This window comes from Rhamphochromis sp. 'chilingali', assembly GCF_963969265.1.
Source record: "Rhamphochromis sp. 'chilingali' genome assembly, chromosome: 8".
Taxonomy (NCBI): domain Eukaryota; kingdom Metazoa; phylum Chordata; class Actinopteri; order Cichliformes; family Cichlidae; genus Rhamphochromis; species Rhamphochromis sp. 'chilingali'.
The window spans coordinates 16,839,876-16,865,077 of record NC_137935.1 but is presented as its reverse complement, the minus strand read 5'-3'; the positions used below and the strand labels follow the sequence as shown (position 1 = coordinate 16,865,077).

General features: G+C 44.7%; 1 protein-coding gene across 2 annotated transcripts in view; it reads right to left on the bottom strand.

Moving 5' to 3' along the window:
- The window catches only part of LOC308401839 (protein CASP-like), a 61,623-nt gene that overhangs the window by 10,576 nt on the left and 25,845 nt on the right, over positions 1-25,202 (bottom strand). Inside the window, exons 5-21 of one of the 2 annotated variants that reach the window (XM_080890286.1) lie at positions 22,393-22,530; positions 20,263-20,386; positions 18,113-18,189; positions 17,128-17,194; positions 12,626-12,674; positions 10,251-10,355; positions 8,751-8,939; positions 8,444-8,502; positions 8,115-8,157; positions 7,848-7,944; positions 5,726-6,541; positions 4,378-4,479; positions 3,720-4,267; positions 3,486-3,627; positions 2,504-2,791; positions 2,212-2,400; positions 200-464 (exon numbers count right to left, since the gene is read on the bottom strand). In XM_080890286.1, the coding sequence (XP_080746412.1) occupies positions 200-464; positions 2,212-2,400; positions 2,504-2,791; positions 3,486-3,627; positions 3,720-4,267; positions 4,378-4,479; positions 5,726-6,541; positions 7,848-7,944; positions 8,115-8,157; positions 8,444-8,502; positions 8,751-8,939; positions 10,251-10,355; positions 12,626-12,674; positions 17,128-17,194; positions 18,113-18,189; positions 20,263-20,386; positions 22,393-22,530 (3,298 nt within the window). The remainder of the gene's footprint in view (positions 1-199; positions 465-2,211; positions 2,401-2,503; positions 2,792-3,485; positions 3,628-3,719; positions 4,268-4,377; positions 4,480-5,725; positions 6,542-7,847; positions 7,945-8,114; positions 8,158-8,443; positions 8,503-8,750; positions 8,940-10,250; positions 10,356-12,625; positions 12,675-17,127; positions 17,195-18,112; positions 18,190-20,262; positions 20,387-22,392; positions 22,531-25,202) is intronic. The other variant, XM_080890287.1, reaches the window with a different exon arrangement.

The following is a 25,202-nucleotide window of genomic DNA, read 5'->3' as shown; positions in this document are numbered from 1 at the left end:
AGATAAAGTCAAGACGAACCCACTAATGTATTTCAATAAAACAAGGAATTTGAACAGAGGTACTATTCACAAAGACATGAGATCCTTATCGTGTTAACTTCAGGTAAACTATATTTAATCCATCAGAGAGCAGCTAATAAATGCAGAACAACAGAAAGAATTTAGCAGGAGTCCATCTTTTTTTCTCCTAAATGCTGACCTGTAGTTATGGAACCAGTTGATAACAGTACTGGTCTTTAGGTTGAGCTGGGAGGCCAGCTCCTCAATGGTTTTGGGGGAGGGGTAGGGCTTCTGCTGATAAGCCTTTTTCAGAGCCTCCTTCTCCTCAGGGCCCAGCACCACCCTGGGCTTCTTCAGCTGCTGCTGCCCTGGGCTCTGGGAGCCCTGCATGTACTCTGACCCCACCAAGCCTCCGTCCACAGAATGGCCATCACTCAAGGAGCTCAGCCGCCTCTTCATGTATGCTGGATGGGAAAGAGGGAGAAATGGGTCATCCAGTGAATACATTAATAAATCTACAAATGAATGGGGAGTTTCAATGATAAAGCTGGCAACACCAGTAAAAACCACAGATGCAAACTACAGTGCATAACAGAGACATTTCAATACAAGTGAAGGATTACATTTAAAAATGCATAAATAGCTGTACCACATGACATTTAAGCAGTTATATAAAATGTGCTGCATTAACATATAAAGACAGCAGAGCAGCAGAGAGGTGGGACTTCAGCTGGAACATAAACAGGTAAAAGATTTGTCAGCAAGGTTTGCCATTCAATAAGAAAACACTGATTGCCTTTGAATTTCCGCTGTTAATGTGTAATCGTGTTTCCATCAAAAGCCCTGAGGCAGGAGATGGAGTCTCTCTTCTCGGCAATAACCCCTATTACTGAGCTCTGAATCAGCTGCAGTTGAGCCAAGCTCAATGCAGATTAGCAAGATGATGACAAAGACTTGGAGTAATAAAGCTGCTCCGTTTTCATACAGCGTAACAGGTCTGACAACTAATGCCGCCAGCCTCCCAATCAGCCACTAGGTGGTGCTCTCGTCTTTCTCACCAGTTGTAACAATGAATGCATCTCTTCCATTTTACAGCAAACAAGCAGCACCGTTCACTTGGGGCGCCAGCAACTGAAAATGAACAGCTCATGGCAGCTTCGTATGAGGTTGACATTTTCCCAACCCCAATACATGCTGCCAGATACATTAGTGTTGCAGGGAAAAGCCCCTCAGAGCAAGGTTAGAGCGCTCTCAAAGTTGTGCGCCGCCTCGCAGGCTTGCACCACAAGGGTGAGAGGTCAAATGTGGTAACTTTGGACTAGGTCCATGTCTTTCCTCTGGGCTCTGCTGGTAGCCAGAACTATTGCCCATTGCTATTTGGATGCATTACTCTTGGTCAATAATCTAACATGAAGCTGAATGTAGTGCAACCCCACCAGTCCAACCCCCCGACCACACAGGCGTAAGGTCAGTTGTGTTTTTCGCCCTTGTGCGTAGTTTGTGATATCAGCAGGGTAAGCTGATCCTGGACGGCTGTGCCCACTGGCAGGTTCAAATATCCATACCCTGTTTGCTTCAAGTGGGCAGTGCGGGGTCACTGTGAGGCAGCGAGGGAGGAGGGGGAGGGTTATGAAGCAGGCCTATTGGGGGTTTTTGATTCCTAAACGTATCCTCCTGACAGAAAAGAGTGCAGGATGATGGAGTGATGGAGCGGGCAATGGGCTAATAAATGATAAAAATACGAGCTTATAGACACTGATGATTATTATGTTGATGACGATGATGAAGAGTAGTGCTGATGACTGTGAGTAAGCAGGCCCCCGGCAGTCGCCTAGCTGTCACATTGAATACAGTACGTGATGTCTGCAGTCCTGATTGGTACTGACATCACACCAAGATGACTGTGATCTGCACAACATGCTCTGCTGTCCTGCACAAAGGATATTGTGTGCAGATGTGCATGTGTAATTCAAAGGCTGCTGCTTGTGTGTGGTTTTTTTGCTTTGTTTTTTTGTGAGCATATTTCTCAAATAAATGCATGCTTAAGCACAAAACATGAAAGGTTTTCTGAGCCTTTCGATTATTATTTCTGACAGCATGCTGTGCTGTATATAGAGTATGCATCTATTTCTACTCATTGAGCTTTTTGTTACACACACACACACACACACACACACACACACACACACACACACACACACACACACACACCTTTCTTCTCCAGGCGTTTCATGTCCATAAGTTTCTCCACGCTGTGTGGGTCCTGGAGCCAGAGCTGCATGCGGACAAAGGGCTCCCTGCCCTTCAGGCTCAGCTTGTGCCAGGGTTTAGGCCTGGCCAGCAGGTCTGAGACAGAACCCTGAGTCAGACCCAGGATAGTCTCCCCAAACAGACGCTGACCTGGTTTGGAGAAAGAAAATGGAACCAGTTAAACTACACAGAAAAGTACAACACCACAATTGAGCATAAGAGCAAAAAACAAACAAAAAAAAAAAGGTCTTACCCAGGTTATTATCGGTTAGCACCTCCTTAACCTTCTTGGTGATGGCATAGGTATCAAGCTCAGGAGACATTGCAACCATCTCCTGGATGCTCAGACCCGAGTGACCTGGTAGAGGCAGCGGTGTGCCCGGCTGAGACTCCCCACCTGAAGGATCCTCAGACGGAGGTTTGAGACTGGAGGACTGTGACGCAAGTGGGTCCCCAGTGAGACCATTGACAGATTCTTCAGCTGAACTGAGGGGGGACTCTGGAGCGGGGCTGCAGCTTGCTGATGTCTTGGGAGTACCCTCTGCTCGAGCACGACACAGAATGAGAAAGTTCGCACAGGTTAGGCGACGTGTAACTATGCGAGGCGACACTAGTTTCATCTCCTCTCCCTGCTGGGTTCAGGAGGGACTTCAGTCAAATTACATCGACTAATTTAACTCCTGTTGAACAAACAGCAAAGGTGCTTAAGTTTTCAGTTTGAAGCCTTTTTGGCTTCCTCCTCCTATTCCTTCATCTCCCTGTCTCTGTCTGTGTAGTGCCGCTGTGCAGCTCAGCAGGCTGGAAGAGAGCAGTCATGAGGAGCTGTCAGTGTACATTAGCTGCTGTTTACACCCCCAGAGAGAAAAAGAGACACACACGTGCATGTACGCACACGCACACATGCGCACAGACACACACATGCAGAGCTGCCATCTGGCGCTGCAACACTAACTTGTCTATGACATGACAAACCAGCAGCTTGCTGGCTGACACTGCCACAGCACTGGGGATGTGGGGGGAGGAGGGGGATAGTGGGAGGAGAAGTGAGCAGGAGGGGGGAGACGGTGGGTGGGATGGAAGCAAGAAGGACGAGGGGGATGAGGAGGAGGGCGGGTGGGGTGAGTGACAGAGTGACAGTAACAACTAGCCACTAGCTCTAATCAGGCTTTCAGAGTAGCGTTCCAGCATAATATATGGTGTGTGTCGGTGTGTGTATTTGCATGTGATTTGTTTACCTTGGTTCTGAGTTTGCTGGATGTGTGCGTTTTGCCCCTGGTCTCCGTTGAGCCAAGGCTGCATGCGGAGGTACGCCTCTCTGCTCCTCTGGTTCAACTTGTTCCACGGTTTGTGTCGAGACAGACTGTCGGTCAGTATACCCTAAACCCCGCGGAGGGAGAAGACTTCAGACGTGCAACCAATGGACAGTCAAAGCAAAGCCATGAAACTCTGGAACTGCCCCTAAACCTCACCTCTTTAGAGTCCTCCTGGTTGTGGTTCTCTTCTCCTATCTGGCTGGACATGGTCCTTCGCGGATCCGTCTGCATGTTGCTCCACCACTGCTCTCTCCAGTAACCTGCTCCTCCGGCACTTCCGGAGCGGGACAGTCCCTCTGAGCCTCGACCCATCCTGAGAGCTCCATCAGCAGACATATCGACCCCCGAAGAGCTGCGGCCCTCTCTCTTCACGCTGGAGCTAAAGTCCAGAATTGGAGACGGGGATGAGGGCGAGGACAAGAGGGAGCTGGGAGGTTTCTTGAGGGAAAGGGCCAGGGGGTTGTAAGGGGGAAGCGGGGCGGTAAGAGATGAGCTCAGGATGTCCCTCTGTGATAGTGACACTGATGACGAAGAGGAAGATGATGCTTTAAGGATGGGCTCCAGTGCGGCCTGTTGGGCTTCCATCTCCCTGCGAGCTTGTTCTAGGATGGAGCGGATGGCTTCGTCTGATCCGCTCCCCCCTCCACTTCCTATTCCACCTCCCCCTTTCAGTCCTGCATAGGACGGCTGAGCATGAGACAAGTCTACAGAGAGGAGAAAAACGGCCTTCATTACAGACACAGCCATCATGGGCACCTTAAATGCCCCGGAGAAGACGGGGGGGGGAAAAATTAAATAAATAACTCCAACTTACCAGCTTTCTGCACCTGCAGCTCTCTTTTGGCCTGCTCCAGTATGGACTTGATAGCTTCATCAGAACCTGCCTCTGGGGTGCGCACACGAGCGGTGATGTTACCTGGAAAGAGAGGATGAGGGAATGGGAGGAGACGGAATACCTCGTCAGATTAAAACGCTGGGAATACTAACAGAACAGATAAAGAGGAGACGCTGATGGAAGAATTACACCATAGCACAGCACAAAGAACAACATTCCCACCACTGAGCTTCAAGGCAACTACACTGGAGGGATTGTCATAATTTCTCAGGTCCCTTTAGAGCTTGCACATGCACACGTGCTGCAGGGTTCGTATAGTAAATACTCCCCGCAGAATAACAACTACCAATAAAATCCCTAAATACACATGCTGGCTTTTCCTTTGACGCAAGTCACTGAAACTGTGCGGTTACCTTCAAGGCACATTTATATCTGTATGCCTGCCCGCAATTAATATATGGCGACATAGGCACACACAACACAGAAACATCCCAACACAAACATGCCACACAGACAGAACGTGCTAGAATCTCCGTGTGTGAAGGGGACAGACCTGTGTGTGAAGCTGTATCGGAGAGGGTTCTCCGCTTCGGAGCGTCCTGAAACACTCGGCTAAGCTGGGGCTGGCCTGAGCCCTCTGTTAAAAACAATATACCACACACTATGTTACAGCACTTGTGTGTTTTTTTCCTTTTACAGCTAGACTAAATGGTGCCTTACAATGCTCTGCAAACATAATAAGTGTCTGTTCCTTCCAATGCACATTATATAGTACCATAAATGCATTGATCTTAACCATCTGTGGCCCAAGTAGGATTCCAACTTCTACCTCCAAAAGTTATAATAAAGCCACCACAGAGACGGCCTAGTGGCAGCTATCAAACATGGGAATACCAACATGGACCATCTATGACTCGCTGGCAAATTGTGGTATATTTTTTATGTACCTCTGAGACCAACTTCAATCAGCAATGTCTTGATGTGTTAAGAAAGGCAAGCCCAGGCTAATCGAATCTACCCGTAGTTAACAGTACCCCTGCCTTTCTCCTAGTTCCCACCGATCAATACTATTGATGTGTGAAAGGTTTCTGTATTGACCACGATAGCTAGGAGAGGCTCTTGGGATCAGTGCGTGACTAGGAGCTCATTCAAAAAACACAGGTGGGGCACAGAATGGGAGTTAGGAAAGAGAAAGAAAAATAAAAAAGCTAGTCCATATTGACAAGCTAATCAGTTGCTCTATGCAGGGCTTTACACACATACACACAACATGCAAGACACACACACTCCCCCACGCACAGACAACAATACAGGAACGCAGACTCACCTCTCTGCCGTCCCTGGATGCTGCGCAGAGCGAGGATGTTCTGCTCATCGGCGAGGAACTGCCTCATCTTGTGGAACGGCTCCTTCCCCCTGATGGTTAGCTTGTTCCACGGCTTTGGTCTGGCCAAGATCTCGCTGACTGATCCCTGGGACAGTCCCAGCACATAATGACCAAACACACGCTGACCAATGTTGTGCTTGATCAGCTGCTCTTTCACTTGCCGAGCAATCTCCGCTGTGTCCATGTCCTCCCCGTCCAAAACACTTCCTGTATTAGCATCAGAGTGGCTTGGTGATGGGGAGGGGGCGCTGCCAGCTGTACTGCTCCCGTTAACAGGAGCCATGTCAGGGCTGGCTGGAGGTGGCTGGGGGCTGCTGGCTGCTAGAGGGATGGCAGCAGACCCTGAGCCAGGGGTGGAGGTAGGGATGGAGCTGAGGGTTGGCGTGAAGGGGGTGAACAGTAGAGCCCCACTGGGGATTCCAGAGGACTCCTGCAAGGCTTTTGAGTAGAAGGTCTGGAGCAGCTGCCGCTGAATCAAGGAGTTCAAAGCCATCTTACCACCCACCAGAGGGAAGACGGGGGAGTAGAAGTCCTGTCCAATGCCCGTAGGAGCGAAAGGGAGCGTTTCACTGCTGTTGCTGCTGCTGCTGGTGGTGGTGGTGGCAGTGTTGAGAGGGTCCGTGTGAGTGCGAGACAGGGGGCGCTGTGAGGAGGACGGAAAAGAGGGAGGGGGAGGAGGGGGTGAGGAAGAGGGGTCGCTTGGCGCGGTCTCCTCCTTCGCTGTGGACTCTTCTGTCCCTTTTCGCCCGGCTGACCCTACAAGAAAGGTCAGACACACCATGCATTATGGGGGGAGTCAACAAAAAAGGGGTTCCAAAACGAGAGAGAAAAAATAAAATAACAAACGTTGAAAGTTGTCTTAATCAAGTCTTTTTCAAATTAGTGAACTCTGTTTCCTTTTTTGCCAACCCCCCCAGGCAAGTGCCCATGCATTTGTGATTTCAACCTTTCTTGTAAGCCACAGCCTGGAGGGAAAAAAAAGGACAAACAAAACAATTGACACTGTGCCACTTAGGCAGATTAGCTTGGCCCAGGGCTCAGTCTCTTTTTCCCTCTCTCTCTGCTGCAGGCAAAGCAGAAGTAACTGGACAGAGCAAGATGATGTCCTTAGATAGCCAATACACCAAGTCCTCTTCCATGCTGCTGCAGTGTGTCCTTACACACCGATTTATTCCATTGTAGGTGTAGTAACATTGTTTTTAGTCCAGAAAAATACATCCAGGTGAAAAAACATAAATAAATAAAAAAAACTTCTGAAATTAGTTTGGCTTAACAGAAAAAAGACGCATGTCACCAAAAGACAGACTGCACAGCTCTGCTGACTCAAAACAAAGGCCCTCGGCTGCTTGTCTCCTAGAGAGTTCTACTGAATACATTTTTCTATTCACCAGAACAAATACAGACAAAAAATATATTTTCTCAGTCTTGTAACTACTAGAACCCATCTTGATAATAATCGCTGGGAGAAATATTATTCTAATGCATAACCATTGAGACTTAACATGATTGAGTAAGACAGTAAGCTCCTCTCACTGTGAATGTTAATCAATTCAAAGCTATTCAGCTATTCATGCCTAAAGCCATGACATTTCAAACCCATAAACACTGTTGCAGAGGGCAAGAGTCCTAATGTCGGGGGCATTGCACGTTGTCCTCGTTCTTGTGTAATGCGGCTCCGTTACCGTTCAGGTTGACCTCCTGCTGGGGTATTTACAAAACACCAAAGATGCCTTTTCCTCCCTTCCATGAAGAGCGGGACTACACCAGCAACATTTCCAAACCATGAGAAAGTTTTGCATGACTTTTGCATTATTTTTTTTTTTCGACCAATGAACCTGTACATGTGGGCTGCTGTGGTGCAAATAATTCCGCAAACATTACGAGTTAAGTATTCTCAGAGAAAGACCATCTATATGCACACAAGATTGTATGCACTTCCCTGATGACTTGAACTGCAGCTAAAGCCTCATAATCTCCCTTGACCTTCTCTCTTTTTTTTGTTTTGTGAAAGCAGTTTGTCCGGTGTCGATGAACCCGGTCCTTACAGCAACATAAGACTTACCGCTGAGCTCGGTGTTGGCGATGCGCAAAGCGGCGCTCTCCGATTGAAGACTTCGGTTCCTCTCCAGTAACAGAACCTCCAGGGGTTTGGATGAGTCCTGGCAGAAAGGAGATCAGAAACAGAGGGGGAAATTAAAGCTTTTGACACAGCTTTTCTCCAGCCTCTCCTCTCAGATGGTCATGTTTACTGATCTAGTTGTGCAATTTTTGCTTTGTCAATAACTTAGTGGCTGCAACCTCAAGTCTACAGTCTGCTGCTTAGTCTTACCTGCACAGAGTCGGATGCTCCAAACTCCATAGCCTTGAGGATACTGAGAAAGGAGGGAGGGAAAAAAAGCAAGCATGAGAAAACCGCCAAATATACACAAACACACAGGATGCTAACTTTTCTATGTCTTTCTTTTTAATGACAAAGAGCGAGACTGACGATACAAAACTACAAACACAAAGGCTTCGCCTACGTAAGGGCACCCAATTGAGTTACCCACATTAAATGAAGAGACACATCTTCTGTTTACTGCACGTGTCTAAAGACATCAGACTCGTGCAATAAACAGATCTGTACAGGACACACAAATGCCTGTGTTCACTTCTCACCTCAACTCCTTCTTCACCTCCTCATAGTCAGCTTGCTTCTGCAGCTTCTCCTCCAGCTCCTACACATTGCAAAGATGCAACAAAGACAATTAAAACAATAATACAAATCAACACTTGGATCTCAGTAGATCCTGCGTTTCTATTATTTACTTAACTCTACACAACGAAGGGTGTAAACTGGTGAATAGGGTTAAGCAAACGGGAAAAAGACAAGCTACGTAAGTTAGTAAAACTTACGTAGCTTGTCATTATAAATGAAAAGTTAAAGTGGCTTCCAACCAAAATCAGATGTTTGTTGCGTTGGTACCTTCAGAACTTTGGATTTGCTGCTAAGCTGCTGTTCCAGCTGTGAGATCTGGGAGCTGGTGGTCTCTCGGAGTTTGGTCAGGCTGGCCTGCAGTCTCTGCACATCTTCCACCAGCTGGGCAGTCTCTCTTTCTTTGGCCCTGAGCTCCGCCTCCAGATTTGAATGGGACGCCACCTCTTCCAACTGTTCCTAAAGTCCAAAAAGTTAGGCAGTTTAATTGAGTAAGTCTCCAGCCACATATAGTCTCAAGTTCTATCAAATGAATAATTTCATCAGTGGATGTTTTGTGTCAAACAAAGCTGATCAATATTGATTATCTTGTCAAAAGGCTTACTTCTTCAGATTCATAGCCACAGATGATGCAATCAATCACAATCACTTCATACCAAAGGAAAGTAGATAACTTTGGCGGAACAGTAGTAGCTGTACACTAACCAAGTCCCATGTCTGCAAGCTATTGGTTAAATCCAATAAATCAGTTAATCCATATACCAATCACATCTTACTTCTTAAGGAAGCTTAACTGGTTACTCCAGCATCTGACCTTTAATACCAGTGACTAAAGTCTATCCATAAAGTGAGGCTTAAAGCTATAGTCACTAGGGAGACCAGGGCACGGCAATAATTACTGTGACCAAATGCAGTGAACCAGCAATCTGGTCTGCCACCACTCGCAGTCAGTTGCCATCTTTAAAGCAACTTGCATTAAGATGGTAATAAAAAGGCAAAAAGACTCTTGCTGTGATCAGTGTGTAACTGAATGGGTTGATTTGGCAATTACATAAAATCTGTTTGTGATAATGGTGATCAACTGTGGCAAATCTATTGGCATCTACATACAACGAAACTCACATTATCTACTCGTAATCAGAATTCAGTCAGAACCTCATGGATTTGTAACAGAAATGAAAATGTTCCTCCACAAATAATGATATAGTTGCTGCAGGACAGTGATTTAAAAATGATGATGTGCACAACCTAACATATATACAGAAATATAACCAGAAGCAGGCAACCACTTGAGCCAAGCTCCCAACTGCAGAGACGGGCAGCTGAGTTGCGTTTATTGGCACATGCTCGCTCAGACTGCCAACACATTGCAATCAATCTGTCTGTGTTTAAAAATTAAATGGCAATTATTTGCAAACCTTCACCAATCTGTCAGAGTGATGGCAGTCGGTCCGAGCTGGACTGTGTGTGTTTGGAGACAGGCTGCCTCCCACAAGGGGATCTGTGCAGTCGCCTTGCGATCAAAAGTGGTCTGCTAAAGGTCGATGGTGTTGCATGCTCAGCCTTTGGATGATCAGTTTGTTCCAGCAACGACTTGCAAAAGATTTATTTAAATCACTGAGCAACCGCCTATTTTTCCTAGTGGCAAAGAGGTTGCCACCCTATTTTTACTCTAGTGTGACTGAGCCATTAATCAGTCTGTCAGTGTAGCATAAAAAGGCCAAGCTGATCTTTAGCCTATCAATCCAGTGAATGAGTGAAACGTGTTACCGTGTTTGGGTCAGCCTTGGCCGGGCTGCTGAGCTGCTGGGATTGGTTGCTCAAGGACAGCTGCTCTCTGACTGACTCTGCCTCTCTCTGAGCTGCTTCTGCTCGCTGGAAAGAAAAAGAAAAGGAGAAACGTTCAGGGAAAATCCTGTGTCGCAGGTTCCTACAGTTAAAACACTATTAATCTAAAGTTTAACGCAGATCACTTCTGTGTGAGTTCAGTGTTAATTTTAATGTACACGCTTTCCCGTTTTCCCTACTCAACCTGTCTCATTTTTTCCGCTAGCCCTGGAGAAAAAATTAAAGAGCTATTTAACACATCCTTCGAGACAGACAAAATGGGAATAGTGAGCCCAAGAAAGCGGGAATAAAAGTTTTTGTTCATATGCAAAACCCCTCCCCTTTTACTCTGTTTAAAATCTGTCAAATCGGTGACCGTTGCTCATTGACAGCAAAGACATCTGTGAAGGAGAGGAGTACAATGCTGAATGCACAACACTAGCAATCAAACTGAACAAGTTTTTCAGTACACAATCTTCTATCAGTCAACTGCACTTTTTATTTGGAAAGCGAGTCAGCCCCTTTCAGCGTAAATAATGATATACTTCAGAGTGGAGGGTGGCTGGAAATGCGATGTACAAATTTAGAATGACAACCAAGAGCGAACATTTCCTTAATTAAAAATCTCAAGTTATTCCTGAGCATTGAGATGACACCCGCTGCCTGGTGTTTACTGCTAAAGTGCCGTGCTCCAGTAGGGAATCATCTACCACGCCGGCCAACTTGCCATCATTAGGAGTTACAGGGAGCCGATTCCACAGTGTTCCTAATTGCAACCATATTGAGAGCTGTTATTGACTGGGTGGGAGTTGGACTGCTAGTTGCAAAAGAAAATCCTGTTTTCCATTTTCTTCTTATAAAAGCATATAAAAAGTCTGTGACTGAGCTGGAGGCCATGCTGTCATCCTCTGTAAACCTCAAATCAGAAGTGTGAATAGAGTGTGTGTTTGTGTGTGCGGCATTATAGTCGGAGCGTTAACCTTTAGGCTAATATTAACATTACATGCCTATGCTACCCCTTTAACCACAAATCATACTCTTGGGCTAATAATGAAAGTTAACAACAATGACATTAACAGATACCACAGGAATATTTACAACACGAGGGCAGAGGGCAGACCGGGGGGCTTATTTCAGCTGGATGGGTTTAGTAGGTGTGTAATAAACAAGCAAAAGAAACAGCAACCCTCGCAGTGATAAGCAAGCCACATCTCATGGATTCTCAATAGACAGGAATATTTCGATATTTTTAAAGGTCTATTTTTCATGTCAACAAACCCACAATAGAAAAAAGACCAAAACCACCTTTCTGAGATTCTCTCAGCAACAGGCCCTCATGCTCTTTATGAAGGTTAAAGAACAGTTTCTTTAAAAAACAAAATAATATCCAAAAAATTATGCCCACTGTGACCTTAATCAAACCAAAGCACACTGTGCAAGTGTACTTAATATAATAGCTTATTAGAAATAATATTTATACAGCAAAGTGCTTCACATATTGGATAAAACCACACATTAAATATGTTTCAATGCCCCCGACTTACACAATTTCAAGCATATGGTCTTAAACACACCAACAATAAAAACATTTGTGTGACCAATATCGTAAAAATAAAGCGCAAGTATTTAAGAAAAAGTTAACCCGTTTAGCAGACATTTAAAACAAACCACAGATTTCTGAAGGATTTCGGAGACAATAAGGAATCCAAAGTTCAGCTGCCAAAACCTCAAAGACTCAATTTAAAGTAAACGGTTAATCAGAGATCGACTGTCATCACAAAACACTCAAAATAAAAAGCAGGAGCCTGGCCATGCAGGACTTTGTATGCGATTCATTGAATTCAATTAAAATGAACGCTAAACCTCACTGCAATTAACATGGAGGGGTGTCAAACACAAGGCTCGGGTGCCACAATCAGCCCGGCAAAGTAAGAGATAAACAATTAAAGGACAGAAAGTCCCTATCAACTATTTTTCTGTTGACAAAGTTTCTTTTCTTTTTTTTTCTTTTTTTTTTTTTTTTTTTTTTTTTAAATGGGTCCACAATAAAATAAATGACACACAGTGGATGTGTGTTAGCACAATAAAAAACTTGTTGGTGGTTTGGTCATGTCACATTTGTTTAGAGGAAGCTAAAATATAAAATATCACTAAAATAAATTGTTTTAAATTGGTTTACCTCATGTTTGCCTCCACAACAATTTCAGCCAGCATTTGTTTGGTCTACAATTTAACAATGAAACTTGTGAAGACAACTTGGACAGTGTTGCACTTAAACAAAAAAAAAATACTATTCAGTATTAAACCGAGCGGGCTACCTGATTGGCTCTTTCCAGGTCTGTCATCAAGATCTCAATCTCATCCGCCCTAAGAGACAGAAAAACATGTGTTGTTACTTCAGATAAATGCACAGAGGATATAAAAAAAAACAAAAAAACAAATATGGATAAATGAATGATGACGACTCGCAGAAAGAGAGGTGCACAGATTTAGAGCATCCCGGTACGGTGTCCATTAAGCTACTGTCTAAATTTCACCTTAATCCATTGATTGTGAACTCCATAACTCAAACAGCTTGTATATGTGCGTGCATACATGTATTTAAATGTGTGTGTGTCTATGAGTGTGGGTGTGCACATGTAAGCCCCTAAACCCAGGCCACACTAAAACAGAGGGATTACATTAATAGAGCTCTAAGTCCTAATACAGCAGACTAATCTGCTATGAAGCTGTGTGATTGTGTCTGACTAATGGTCTGGATGGAGGCCATGGTTCACCTCTCACTTGCTAGAGGTCAAACAGCAAGAATACATCCCCGTAATACCACCTCTCATTGGACTTTGGGAAAAATATTTTAAATAATCCCTCCATCGTGAGAGACGTGGATACCTGGCACTTTTCTGTGAACAATGAGCGGGAACTGAAGAATACAGAAGCGCAGCGAATGTTAATATTTCGTAATGACGACTTTAACTTTGAGTTAAACTACAATTGCCTTTCTGTTTTTGAGTTTTCAACATGCGTGAATATGTTTCCCAGCACGAGGAGGCTTTGGAAATAGTGACCTCACCGATGGTCTATAACGCAATGCAACGACATGGCATAAATGCGTGCGTGTTTATTTAAGACATTCCTCGCTGATAAGAATACGCGAGTGGCACCGAGTGGAAAGGCGTGAGGCGCATATGTGCACTGCGCGTCCATTAAGACCTTTTGATTTTATTGCAATCTTTTGATAGTGAACCCAGTAGCCCACGCAGTTTTTGTATTTGTGTGTCACAGTATGAGAAACAGTGTTATGTCCCATAGGCTTGAGTACTACTGATTTGAATGTGTTTAACAAAACAGACACAGTTGATATTAGGTCAACATTGTGCCACAGGCAATGCAGCAAAAAGAATCAGATGTGGGTGGGAGAGCTTTTCACTCTCCGCTTTTATTCTTTCCCTAACAGTTAAAAGGATCTAGTATGTATTTAAGCAACATAATAGTACACTACCTCAACAGCTTTTATCCCGTCTTAAGCTATAGTGTGCAGGACCCGCAAGCGCACTCAAATCGCGCACCCGCGCACACAAATGTTAAGGTCAGAGAGCCAACAAGCTAGAAAAGCTTGTAATGGAGAGCGTTTATGGGTAGTAATGCAACCCAAATACACCACCGCTCCTGCTCCAAATGTGATCATTTAATCAAAGTACAGATGCACAAAGTCTTCTTAAATAACCTTTGGATTTGGCTGTATTTGGGAATTATAAAGGCAAAGCTAGAGGCTGAGGGCCAAAGCAGATCACAGGGAAGGGATTTTCTGCATATCCTGATACAGTCAGTCAGTCAGTCGCTGGGCAGGGCAGGAACTGTCCGTGGCCCGCCAATGCACCCGCTGGAATGACTTCATCAAACACTGGAGAGTAAAAGGGGGGGTGGGTCCTTCGTGATGATAAAGTCTGATTTTATAGCACCCAAACTTATCTATAAAACATCATACAGCAGCCACAGGGAGGAGCTATAGAGTAGATACGCAGCCAAAATGGAAAACGCACACAATCAGCGCACACTTGCACACACTTGCACACACTCTTTTGTACCATGAAAGCCAATGGGTGCACCCAGTGACATCAGTGAGTACTATAGGACTTCTGAAACAAGCCCAGAGCCTCTGAGGCCCTACTGTACTTCCTCCATCTCAGACAGGCCTTTTCATCTCCTATCATCTTCTCTCTTGCTCCTCACTCAAGCGCTCCTTTTCTTTTCCACCCTTTGCCTGCCTCCATCCTTTCCCCCTCAACCGTTGCCTTCCCATCGCCCTCCACTTTTTTCACCCCCTCCTTTCATCTTTTTCTTCCTTCCACCTCCCCTCTCTCATCTTTCGCCCTCTCTTCCTCGGCCTCTGTCCTCGGTGCCAGCAGGATATTCCCCTGATTTAGATTTTCATTTCCCTCCTCTATCGCTCTCTTATCCCCTCTTCCTCGCTGATGCCTCCGGCCCCTGGCTCGCTTTTTGCCCTCCAGCTTTCATCACTCCATTCCTTTTCTTTCCTTGGCTTTCTCCACATTGCGTTTTCACAGCGTGTTACCTTGGGGATTTCAAGGAGGCTTAAAAAGAAGCTAGCTGTGAGACCGTGTCTGTGTGTATGTTGTGCGCCATTTTGTGTTGTTGTGTGCTTGGGCTGGACACCGGAAAGAAAGCCCTATTGACCGGTGCCTAATTATCGGCAATTAAACGGATTTTAACCAAAATGTTATCAAAGCCTCCTACATGCAGATAAAGCTATGCGCAAACATACAGAGGAGTCTCCGCACACTCAGCTCACACACTCACACACACATACACACACAAAGCATCCTGTGGGGCTGGAGATCAATATATCATTAATCTTTAACAGGGACTAAACGGGTAAAATGCGGCCAAGCCAGACCCTCACAGCGTCAACACAGAGAAGGGGGGGGGGGGGGGGCTACACTACATCTGCAGGCCCGCCTCCCGCTGAAGCTGAGACTCTCCGGGCGCTGCAAACATCGACCAAATTCTCAGGGAGTGTGTTTGTGTACGTCCACGGGTGTTTGTGAGAGTGTGTTAGTGCTTATTTTAAAAGGCAGATTACCCAAATGCAGCGAGAGGATGGGGGGGATTTGTCACGCAATGTCCTCCTTAGTGAAAAGTTCAGAGCGAGTGTGTGCGTGTGTGCGCGTTTGTGTGTGTGTACCCGCACGTGTCTGTGCGCTTGTGAGGAGAGAAGCGCATGATATGTATGTATGCGTTTGTGTTTCGCAGTGCCAAAATGTATGCAGTTAAAGGGTTAAAAGTTGTGTTCAGCCAAACACTGGCGATTTGCTCAGCCAAGCAGTAAACGGGGGAAGGACTCCAAGGACTGGGAGGGTGCAGGGTTAGAGAGGGTTTGTGTGTGCTTTAAAGCGTTGCATTAAAATTTCAGATCACAGCACGCCACATAGTCAAGGACCCTGACTGCCTCGGGCTCACGAGTGAGTGAGCGAATGAGTGAGTGTATACTTGTACGTGTGCGTGTGTGTGTGTATTTATGTGGGTGGGCATGTGTTTATTAGCTTCTGTAAGCAAATGGGACCTACTATAAGTGTCTTTTCAAAAAGTGTTTTCTTCTGACATAAAACGAAGAGACAAGGACGCCAAAAGAAAGCGTAAAGAAATGTAGGAAGAAAAAAAAAAAAAAGAAGAAGTGCAGGAAAGGGGACGGGGGGAGGGAGGGCCTTCTGATAGACTATGAAACATATTGATTAGTGCTATTACACCGTGTGCAATTTCGTCCTGTGGTCTTTCCTCTCACACTAAAAAAAAACCAAACACCTAATGCAGGAGACAAACGACAAAGTGTGCGAGTGAGCGAGGTAAGAGGGAAAAAAGGAAAAAAACAGGGAGAAAAAAAAAAATTGTGAGGAAGACAGAAGAGGGATCGATTTGTTTTTAACAGCCAATCAATTTAACAACTCTGTTAATGGAGAGGCACAGTGAGTTTGGGGCCAGGTAAATGGGATGGGGTGGCGATGGTGGTGGTGGTGGGGTGGCCTTAAAAGCCAAGTTGATACTCTCCCGTACTTTGTGTATGAACACAGGATGCCCTTGACCATTTTATTATCAGTCCCTGGATTTAGCCAAAAGAGCTCATATTTCAGCCAAGGCAGGGTGATCCCCCCCTTCCCCGGAAATGTAATTTTTCAGCTTTGCGTATGCGATTCTGGTGCTCACGAGGTTCTGGGTCCTGCTGCTAACCCAGAGGGAACGAGGAGTGTGAATGTCATAAAGTGCCACTTCACAGTGCGGAGTGCTGACATGGAAAAGCTTCTGTTCTCATCCTCAACACTACTATAAGATCAATAATGATAGATGCCCAAAGCTCGACTGAAGCCATCTCATCTTACAGGTCCTATTAGAAAACATATGTAGCTTTCAATCTGGCACCTCTCTATCAAGTCTCTGATGAAATCTGAAAGCTCTTTACCCCATTAAGACATCAGGCGCCTATATAAGACTTATACGTACATATCAGGTCTTAATGGATTAAACAAAACCACACACACATCCGCGCGCACAAAACAAACTCTATTTTGATGTTTTAGTTTGGCTGCAGAATACATTACAATCCCTTTCAGTATTTACAGTGCATGGGTAATGCCGGGATTTGGAGGCTGCTGGCTGTTGTGGGAGAAAATCCAGCTGTTAGGGAGAGAAGGGGGAGTTTCCATGCAAGGAGATTCACTAAACAGGATGATTATGTCAGGAGGAGAGTATGGAGGAGCCAGAGGGGAGAAGTCACCCGCAAACACACATAGATCAGTGAGGCACGTACTTTGCTGTGGATTCCTCGTCATACTTTGTCTTCAAATCAAAGAGCTCGGCCTGAGTTGTTTCAAGTGCTGCAAAAGACGGTGAGAGACAGTTAAGGGTTTTCCTGGTGCAAAGTGAGCTGAAGAAGCAGATCCAGACATGAGCGATACTTTTTAAAAGAGCATTAAAGGTGTAAACATTATCTTTGACAGCTTCTTACTACTAAAGTCTTATTTCACACGAGAAACTTTGGCATTTCTGTTTCTCAGTGATGACAGCTGAGATTTTCTTAGATCTCCAGGCCTCGCAGACACCTAGTCCAGATGTGTCAGATTAACTATGAGTGTTAAACATAATAATCACCAGTAGCTGTTTTTTTTTTTTAAACTCATTTTCACAATGGGTGAACATTTATTGAGAAATAGAGAGGAATAGAGGGAATCTATTATGATTTCCTTTTTTCTGTCACACAAAGGTGGATGATCACATTACAAATGACAAGTTTTAAGTAATATGGTCGGTGTATGTGGATGTAACCCCTATGAGCCCAAAGCTCCGGTTAAATATATTCTTTTTTTCTACTTTGGGATCTGCATGATATCACTGAGAGGGGATATCCTTATATGGTCATCTCGGGAACGCAGCTTTGCCTGGGAGCACAGACGCTCCACCCACCTGATGTTTCAACCCTTCTATTTGTCAGTCTGAAGAAAGCTGGATTAAAGGGAGGTGGAAGGGAGCTAAAACAGCTTGTTTCAGGACAGCAGAATACAGGGCTTCACGGGTTTAAGGTAAACAAAGATGACGCTGAACTTTTAAATCATACAAAGCTACTCTACAAAAGTACAGGGATAAAAATATGGAACTGGAGATTAATATAATAAGTCCCCTTTAAGAAGTTTTCAAAGGCTTAATAGCCAGCCCAACTACACTTTCAGTGATAAGAGCACTTTATCTAAAGGTGGGTAAACAATCCCCAGGTGTGTACAGGCTGCGTAGGCTGGTACCTGTCTGTAGGGACCGGGCTTTCTGTTCGGCCTCCTCCAACCTTGAGGACATGGAGTCCTGGCTCTCCTGGAGTTTCCTACAAGAGACCAGGTAGCAGAAAGTCACAGTCAGTCAAGAGATACTGAGTCAGTAAATTCTGAGCTCACACTTTGTGGCAACTGCGACTATTCTCTATTTTCCCACCATTTCTGAAGTGTTTTCCACCCTAAAATCCTCCCAACACAACCCACTCCTCATTAAGCAGCCCTATTAGGCAGGAATGTCTGGCCACTGGCGCACACTGCACCCAGGGGGGAGAGAGAGAGAGAGAGTGCGCGAGGCTTGACTAAGGGAGAGGGGGGAGGGGGCGACAGAAACCACAAGGATAAAATAGATTCATTCTTAGCATATAAAAAGTTGGGCTCTGCTGAGAAATTGCCACTGCGTGTAAAAACATCAATAATCTAGCACAAAGATGGTCTTTATGGCACTCTTTGATGCCCCCCTTCCCCGCCAATCTGTCTCTCCTGTCATCTCTATTTTTCTGCCCTCTACTTCATCCTTTCATCTCCCTCACTCTCTCTACCCTTCGCTCATTCCTTGCAGGATGAAATGCATCGGAGGTGCCATCCATTTACTCCCCCCCCCCCTTCTCTCTCAGACACAGGAAGTCAGCTCACTGCAGACAGGAAGGGGCCCATAAAACACTGACGTACAGGAAATACAATTGGACAATTGATCTTCTACTGTACGTATGAAAGGGACAGTGAGCTTTAATACAGCTTCGTCAAACAAACGAGATGACTGACAGGAGGAAAACGTGCTTTGTAAAGTCCATTTCATATTAGTAAACTGTATACGTCAACTTGAAATGAGGACTTTCATCAGAGGGATGGTGTTTTAAAGACTGCAAGCAGCTTGTAGCTTGGAGAAAATCCATAGCGTTCAGTGCATCGGGTCTCATTCGCTTAGAATTACAGCGGAGACTGTTTGGAGTCAGTATATCATTACTAAATCTGCATGGTGAGAGTGCGATTTAGTAGTAAAACTGCATATTAACATGCTTGAAGAGGAACTCCATACTGTGCAGCTGAGCACTTGTGACACGCTGAATTTAATCTGTTAATTCTGTCGGTCTCAAACTTTCATTTCATTGCTGATAAAAACGTTCAGGTCTGACGCATCCATCAGAGCTTTTTTAGCTCTTGTTCTCCCTCAGTGAAAATATGCTGCGTCTTTAAGCCCCGAGGCTGCAGCGGCTAATCACATGAAGCCTCATCACTCAGATGTCTGCACATCTCTTTTTTATTTGATTTGATTACTTCAAAATAAGAGCACACATTATCCAAGTTAATATGGGATCACAAGATAGCTTAAACTAGTTACTGTTTTTTGGGATCCAATGTAGAAGCAAAGGAGCCTGAGTTAGTTGTTACGTGAAACAATATTCCTGCCTCAAGTCCATTATACTTTAGGCCAAATTGGCCCTTTTCTGGAAAATGGCAGTATTAAAGCATTTTAGCCTCACTAAGCAGTTTTTTTTAAATGTCCCTAAAGCATCCGGAAGCATTTTTTGAGCTTATTACTGCCCCCATCTTCCTGTACACCTGAAAATTACACACTTTAACAAAAAAAAAAAAAAACATTGTATTGAAATAAAGTAGTCTTTATCAGCAAAGCATATTTTTGCACAGCAGAGGCCCATGGCAGCAAAATATCCAACATAATGGCTGAAAAGTATCTTGGTAAACAGAAAATGGGAGTGGATGGTGTCGATTCCCATCAAAGCGAGAATGGCAAGCGCCCACATGACAAAAATGCTGGCATTGTCTTTTATGCAAGTTATCTCCATTCCTACATTTGTGCGCAGGAGGAAAGCAATAAGCAACAATTTGTCGATTAGACTGATAACTACTGAAAAAAGAGAAAAGAAAAAAAAAAGAAAAGAGCCCTTGGAGATTTGCTTAAGTAGGAATTAGTAAGTTGTGAACAGAGAGCCCTGCTAAATAAAGTCTGAAATCTTAAACCTATCATTCAAAGATAAGAATCAGCAGTTCTGCCTGAGGGCACAATGACCCAAAGCATTCAAACTGCAAAATAATGCAGAGGTTATTACTTTAAACACAGCTGCAGCAGCGCACATACGCACATAAACATGCGCAACTTTTACCTCTCCTTCTCTGCATAGTCGTTGTGTAGCTGGAGCTGCTTCTCTTGGGCCAGGTTCTCGGCTTGATTCTTCAGAGACTGCTCGTACTCGCGAATCTTCTCCTTCAAGGCCTTAATGGTCACCTCTGTGGAAGAGATTAGAGCAAAGAGGCGAGCACCGAGAGAAAAGAAGTCAGAAACGTGAGTGATCTAGATAGAAAACACAGACAGCAAACTATGGCACTTTTCTATATATCTGATATAAAATAGCAGTGACGATGTTTTTAGCGAGGTGTTTGACCTTTGCCTAAGAAGCAGCATTTCACATCCTGCATTCTTCCTCTGTGAGCACAGATGAAGACCTTGGCCCCCATGGCCCCGGTTTGTATGTAATTTGTATAGTATATTTTTTTTTCTCTCATTTCTTTTCTAAATGTACTTGTATATTGTTCACATGTTGAAATAAATTACCAATCAATCAATCTTTGAATCCGCAGCTGCCGTAGAATATTCAACTATCACTAAGAGCAGATATGCTGCATTCATTAGGACTGCATTAGTACCGAAACCCCATAACCTGCTGCCGGCTGAGCGCTGTATGGGGCAGCCTGAAATAAATCTAACACATAACTGGAGTAATAAATAGTCCTCCCTATGTGTGTGTGTGTTTCTCAGAGAAAGATATAAGTGAGTGAGACAATGATATAACGCATTGCTGCTCGCTACCTTTGACTGAGGGCTCTTAGCACTTTGTGTGTGTGTGTGCGTGTGATTTAAACTCCAGTCTCACTGCTCTGACACATAATCAATAGAGGAGAGTCCCCTCAGAGCCCTCTTACCCCTTAACTGCTTAACTGAACTTTAAACATTTAGGTTGCGGGGATCAATGGCCCCTGCACTCTGTGTGTGTGTATGTGTGTGAATGTGTGTGGTGTGTGTGTGTGTGTGTGAGAGAGAGTGTGCGGGCGGATCCGCGTGTGTGTTTAACAGGAGTGGGAGTTCCACAGTGTGTTTTGGGGTTTAAATATCCCCCATCTATTGAGGCGGGAAGGAGGGATAAAGGATGAGGGAACAGGAAAATCAATGGCAGAATGGAACCCTGCCGCTATCGAGCTGTTCCAATTAACTCTCACTGAGGAAAGGGGGATTCCAAAACATTCCCCCGTTCGCTCGCTCACTCCTCCTTTTCGACTGAAATTACACCACTTTTTATTACCGCTTCTCACTCATCTCTCCCCGCTGTTGTCAGTTTCTCCATCTTTAAGCGGATGTAGATCATTGCATTTTTTTTAATTTTTTTTTACGTTCCTCCAACTCTGTCACGTCTTTTTCATCCTCACGGGAAACTTTTTAAACGTAAACCTGTGGACATTTTAGTGTTTAGGATTTTTTTTTCCACATATCTCAATGTATGTCAAAGAGGTATAAACCCGCAATGATGAGGACAGATTTCAAGTAAAGCTGCACAAACAAGGCAGTCCACGCACACACGCAGGAAAGAATTCTGAAGCAAGAGTAGAGACTTTCTCACCTTTAGTCCCCTGAACTTTAAGACATTTCCACTTTCGAGAGAGCTATAAGCTAAACCGAAAATATGTCCAGAAACTGAAAATGTTGTGTTCATCTTGCTTCACATACTGCTCGTTTTTTTAATGAACTAAAACTACCTTTTCATACACAAGCAGGACAAAATTTTCCACTACACTTTTCACACACAGACTTGACAACAAGGCCACCAAAGTGTATCTGCCGATTCAATTTAGCAATGTTTTCTTTTTTAATCCATTAGAGAAAGAAAACAACTCAGTGGATAGTCTCCTCAGTTATATTTTCAATGTTCAGTTGCTGCTAACCAGCTGTACTCCAACACTTCCTATCTACAGGGCTGCTGTAGTGGCCCTCCTGGATATCACTTTAGCTGCTACTCCAACAAGTCTCTCCTAGACTTCAACTACCACAGCAAATCTGCAGCAGGTGACTCAGTGAGTCACTGGCATTAGTGTCTGTTTTTTTCACAAACGAGCGTCAACATAAAACACCGGAATGTGAAATTTTGATAAGTATTAACTAGTTAATTGTATGGTCTACATCTACTTCTGTCAAAGTCGGGAAAATCCCATAATGTGTGCCTGTGCACGCATCCGTCTCTAACCTTGGTTTTTAACCTCTGCAAACTCTTTGTTGTAGTCCTCCAGTGTCTCTCGAAGTTTGGTGTTCTCTGTCTCAATGTCATGCATCCTCTGGAGCTTCAGCTGCAGCTGCTGAGCCAGCTCCAACACAGGTACAGGATCTGGTAGAGAAAACACACACCATGTTAACACACTGTAAAGCAGATCAGACAAGCAAGGGCGGCAAGGTGGTGTAGTGAGCTAGGAATAACTACATTCATGGCCCTGTGAGAGAGAGGGAGAGCTTGCCTTGGTGAAGAGTCCTTGGGCAAGGCAATGAATCTCTAGCAGCTCCAGGACAACTGTTCTGGAGCCGACCCTGACCTCTGATCCCCCTTTGGAGGATTAGTGGTTAGAGCAGAAACCAAAACATATCACAATTACCAGTCATACTGCGATGAGGGGAGAACAGTCTGACATCTCCAAATCAGAGCTTGGCTTTACTTTTAGAAATAATAATGTGGCAGTAAATTCTATTTAATGTTAGTTATTTATAATAAACCTGTTTTCAAACTACTCTCCATGATAGAAGGTTCAATACTTTAGAGTAGGGATGTCCAACTCATTTAACATCGTGGGTCACACACAGCCCAGTTTGATCTTAGGTGGAACTGCATGATAAATGTGTAAAATTACAGAAAGAGTCATGATAGTTCATTGCACAGATTATATTTTATAATTACAGGACAAAGTTTTTGTTAATTTACTGTAGACTCACTAGTGGCTGAAAAGCAAGTGCTTTCCTGTCATTCAATTACTTTGGTGTAGTATGAATTGCACTGGGGGTAGGCAGTCTTTATCAACAGGAAAATCTTAAAAACTTGTGAAAATACAGTTTAAAGGCCGGATTCAAGTGTTCGTCGGGCCGATTCAAGCCCCCGGGCCTTATGTTTAATGCTCCTGCTATAGAGTAAAGCAGCTTAACCTTGATGCGTCTTCATCACTGGCTTCTCACGGCCACACTTAAATACATTATTCTCACTTACTGATAATGACCTAAAAAGAAAGTCATCAGGCTCTTATAACATCAGAGCACTTCGGTGATTAGAAAAGAACAGATCAAACTTCGTACTTATAAGTCACTGTTGGTTTACCCATTCTTTCCTAACAAAACTTTATCCATAAAGTCTATTGAACGATAGACTATCAGTCTTTGTATCAAGCGACCATTGTTGAGTTAGGAGATTAACTTTGGTTTCTGTATGCGGGAAAAAAACATAATGCGTCAACTGTTGGCGCAGCGGGAGAACCGGATAAGTAGAGGCACACAGTAACATAGAAGAGACAAATTAACAGGAGAGATTACTGGGCTATGATCAGTTAAAATGTTTCGCTATGATGCCGCTTGAAAGCGAGAAAGAAGAAAAACATGGGAGCAGACAGATGGACAAAGCGGAGCTGTAAAAACAGGCAATGAGAAAAGGTAAATACGAGATTAAAGAAACAGAGACAGAAGGAAGAAAGGCAACTTTCTGGAGGCATTTTACCAACATCTCTGAACACACAGCAGGGTTAACTGTCAGTGTGATGAAGAGAGGCCTGTCAGTCAGGCCAATCACATCTGATTGGTGCTCATGGGTGGCAGACTGGTGACAGGCAGCCAAGAGACGCAGGCGACGCTCATCAGCATGCCAGCTAAAAGAGCAGTTTATGTGTGTGTGTTTGTGTGTGCGTGTTTATGAGTGTGTGTTGTACAGATAAGAGGAACTGACAGCTTACAGCTGGGGGTAAGGGCTGTGTGTGTGCGCGCGCGTTTGTGTGTGTGTCTCATGTCTGACGCAGTTAGATATCTTAACTATGCTAATGAGAGATCAGCAGAGAACGATTGGGGAATTTCATGCTGATTTTGTGCTGTCAAGGTGACACACCATGCAGGGCTTGGCTCTGACACACACACGCACGCACACACCTCTTCACATAAACACATGCGTTTGCTTCCAAAGTCTCACAAAAAAAAAATACACACAAGTACAAACACTCACTAACATAACTGTACGCCCTGAATTTGGACTCCTATCTGCCTCTGTGCCCTTGAAAAATCAACTTTCTCTCCCTCTTATCAAACCTGTGTCCTTCACTTGGACCCCCCCGCTTCAAATCAACTGTACAGCCTGTTAAAAGCAGTTTGACTGGTGGGCCACTGGTGCTGAACGCTCTCGCCAGACACCTTTAATCTAAACCAGAGCACACTGGGCTGACTAACCAGGCCTTCAGCTGATAGAAGACAGAACAAAACACACTGTTTCCTCTTTCAAGACTGCTGCATTAGTCAGGCCGGTCTGTGTCTGTGTGCGTGTATGCATCAGGCATTACATCATTGTCTCGCTGCAAGTTAAGAATAGCCCCGTCAGAGCTGGCGCTGACTTATTGGGAGCAGTACAATCCAAAGATATTACTGTAGGTCTATCCATGTGGGAATATGATGACCTCCTTACGCTATAGATGAACTCAACTCTTTCATTCCTGCATACGCGGCCCCTTCAGGGCTCCCGAGCAGCTGAAAGTCTCCTACCAGCAGCACTGTGGCTGTGTGTTCTGCAGCTCTCGGTGCCGCGCGGCCCTCCCTCAGCCTCAGTGCTGCTGGATGCGACCGCTCGTGTATGTGCACACTTTGCCGCGGCCAATTGTGGGCACGCTTGTCATCCGTATCAGGACGCACCTTCTGTTAAGACCCTATAACGGCTATACCAATGGGGATGAGGTCTCCTGGGGACATATTAAGGCGTCGCACACGCCTGGATGAACAGTGAAGCAGCACCAGAGGGACGGTGTCACACGTTTTCTGCGTTTTTCC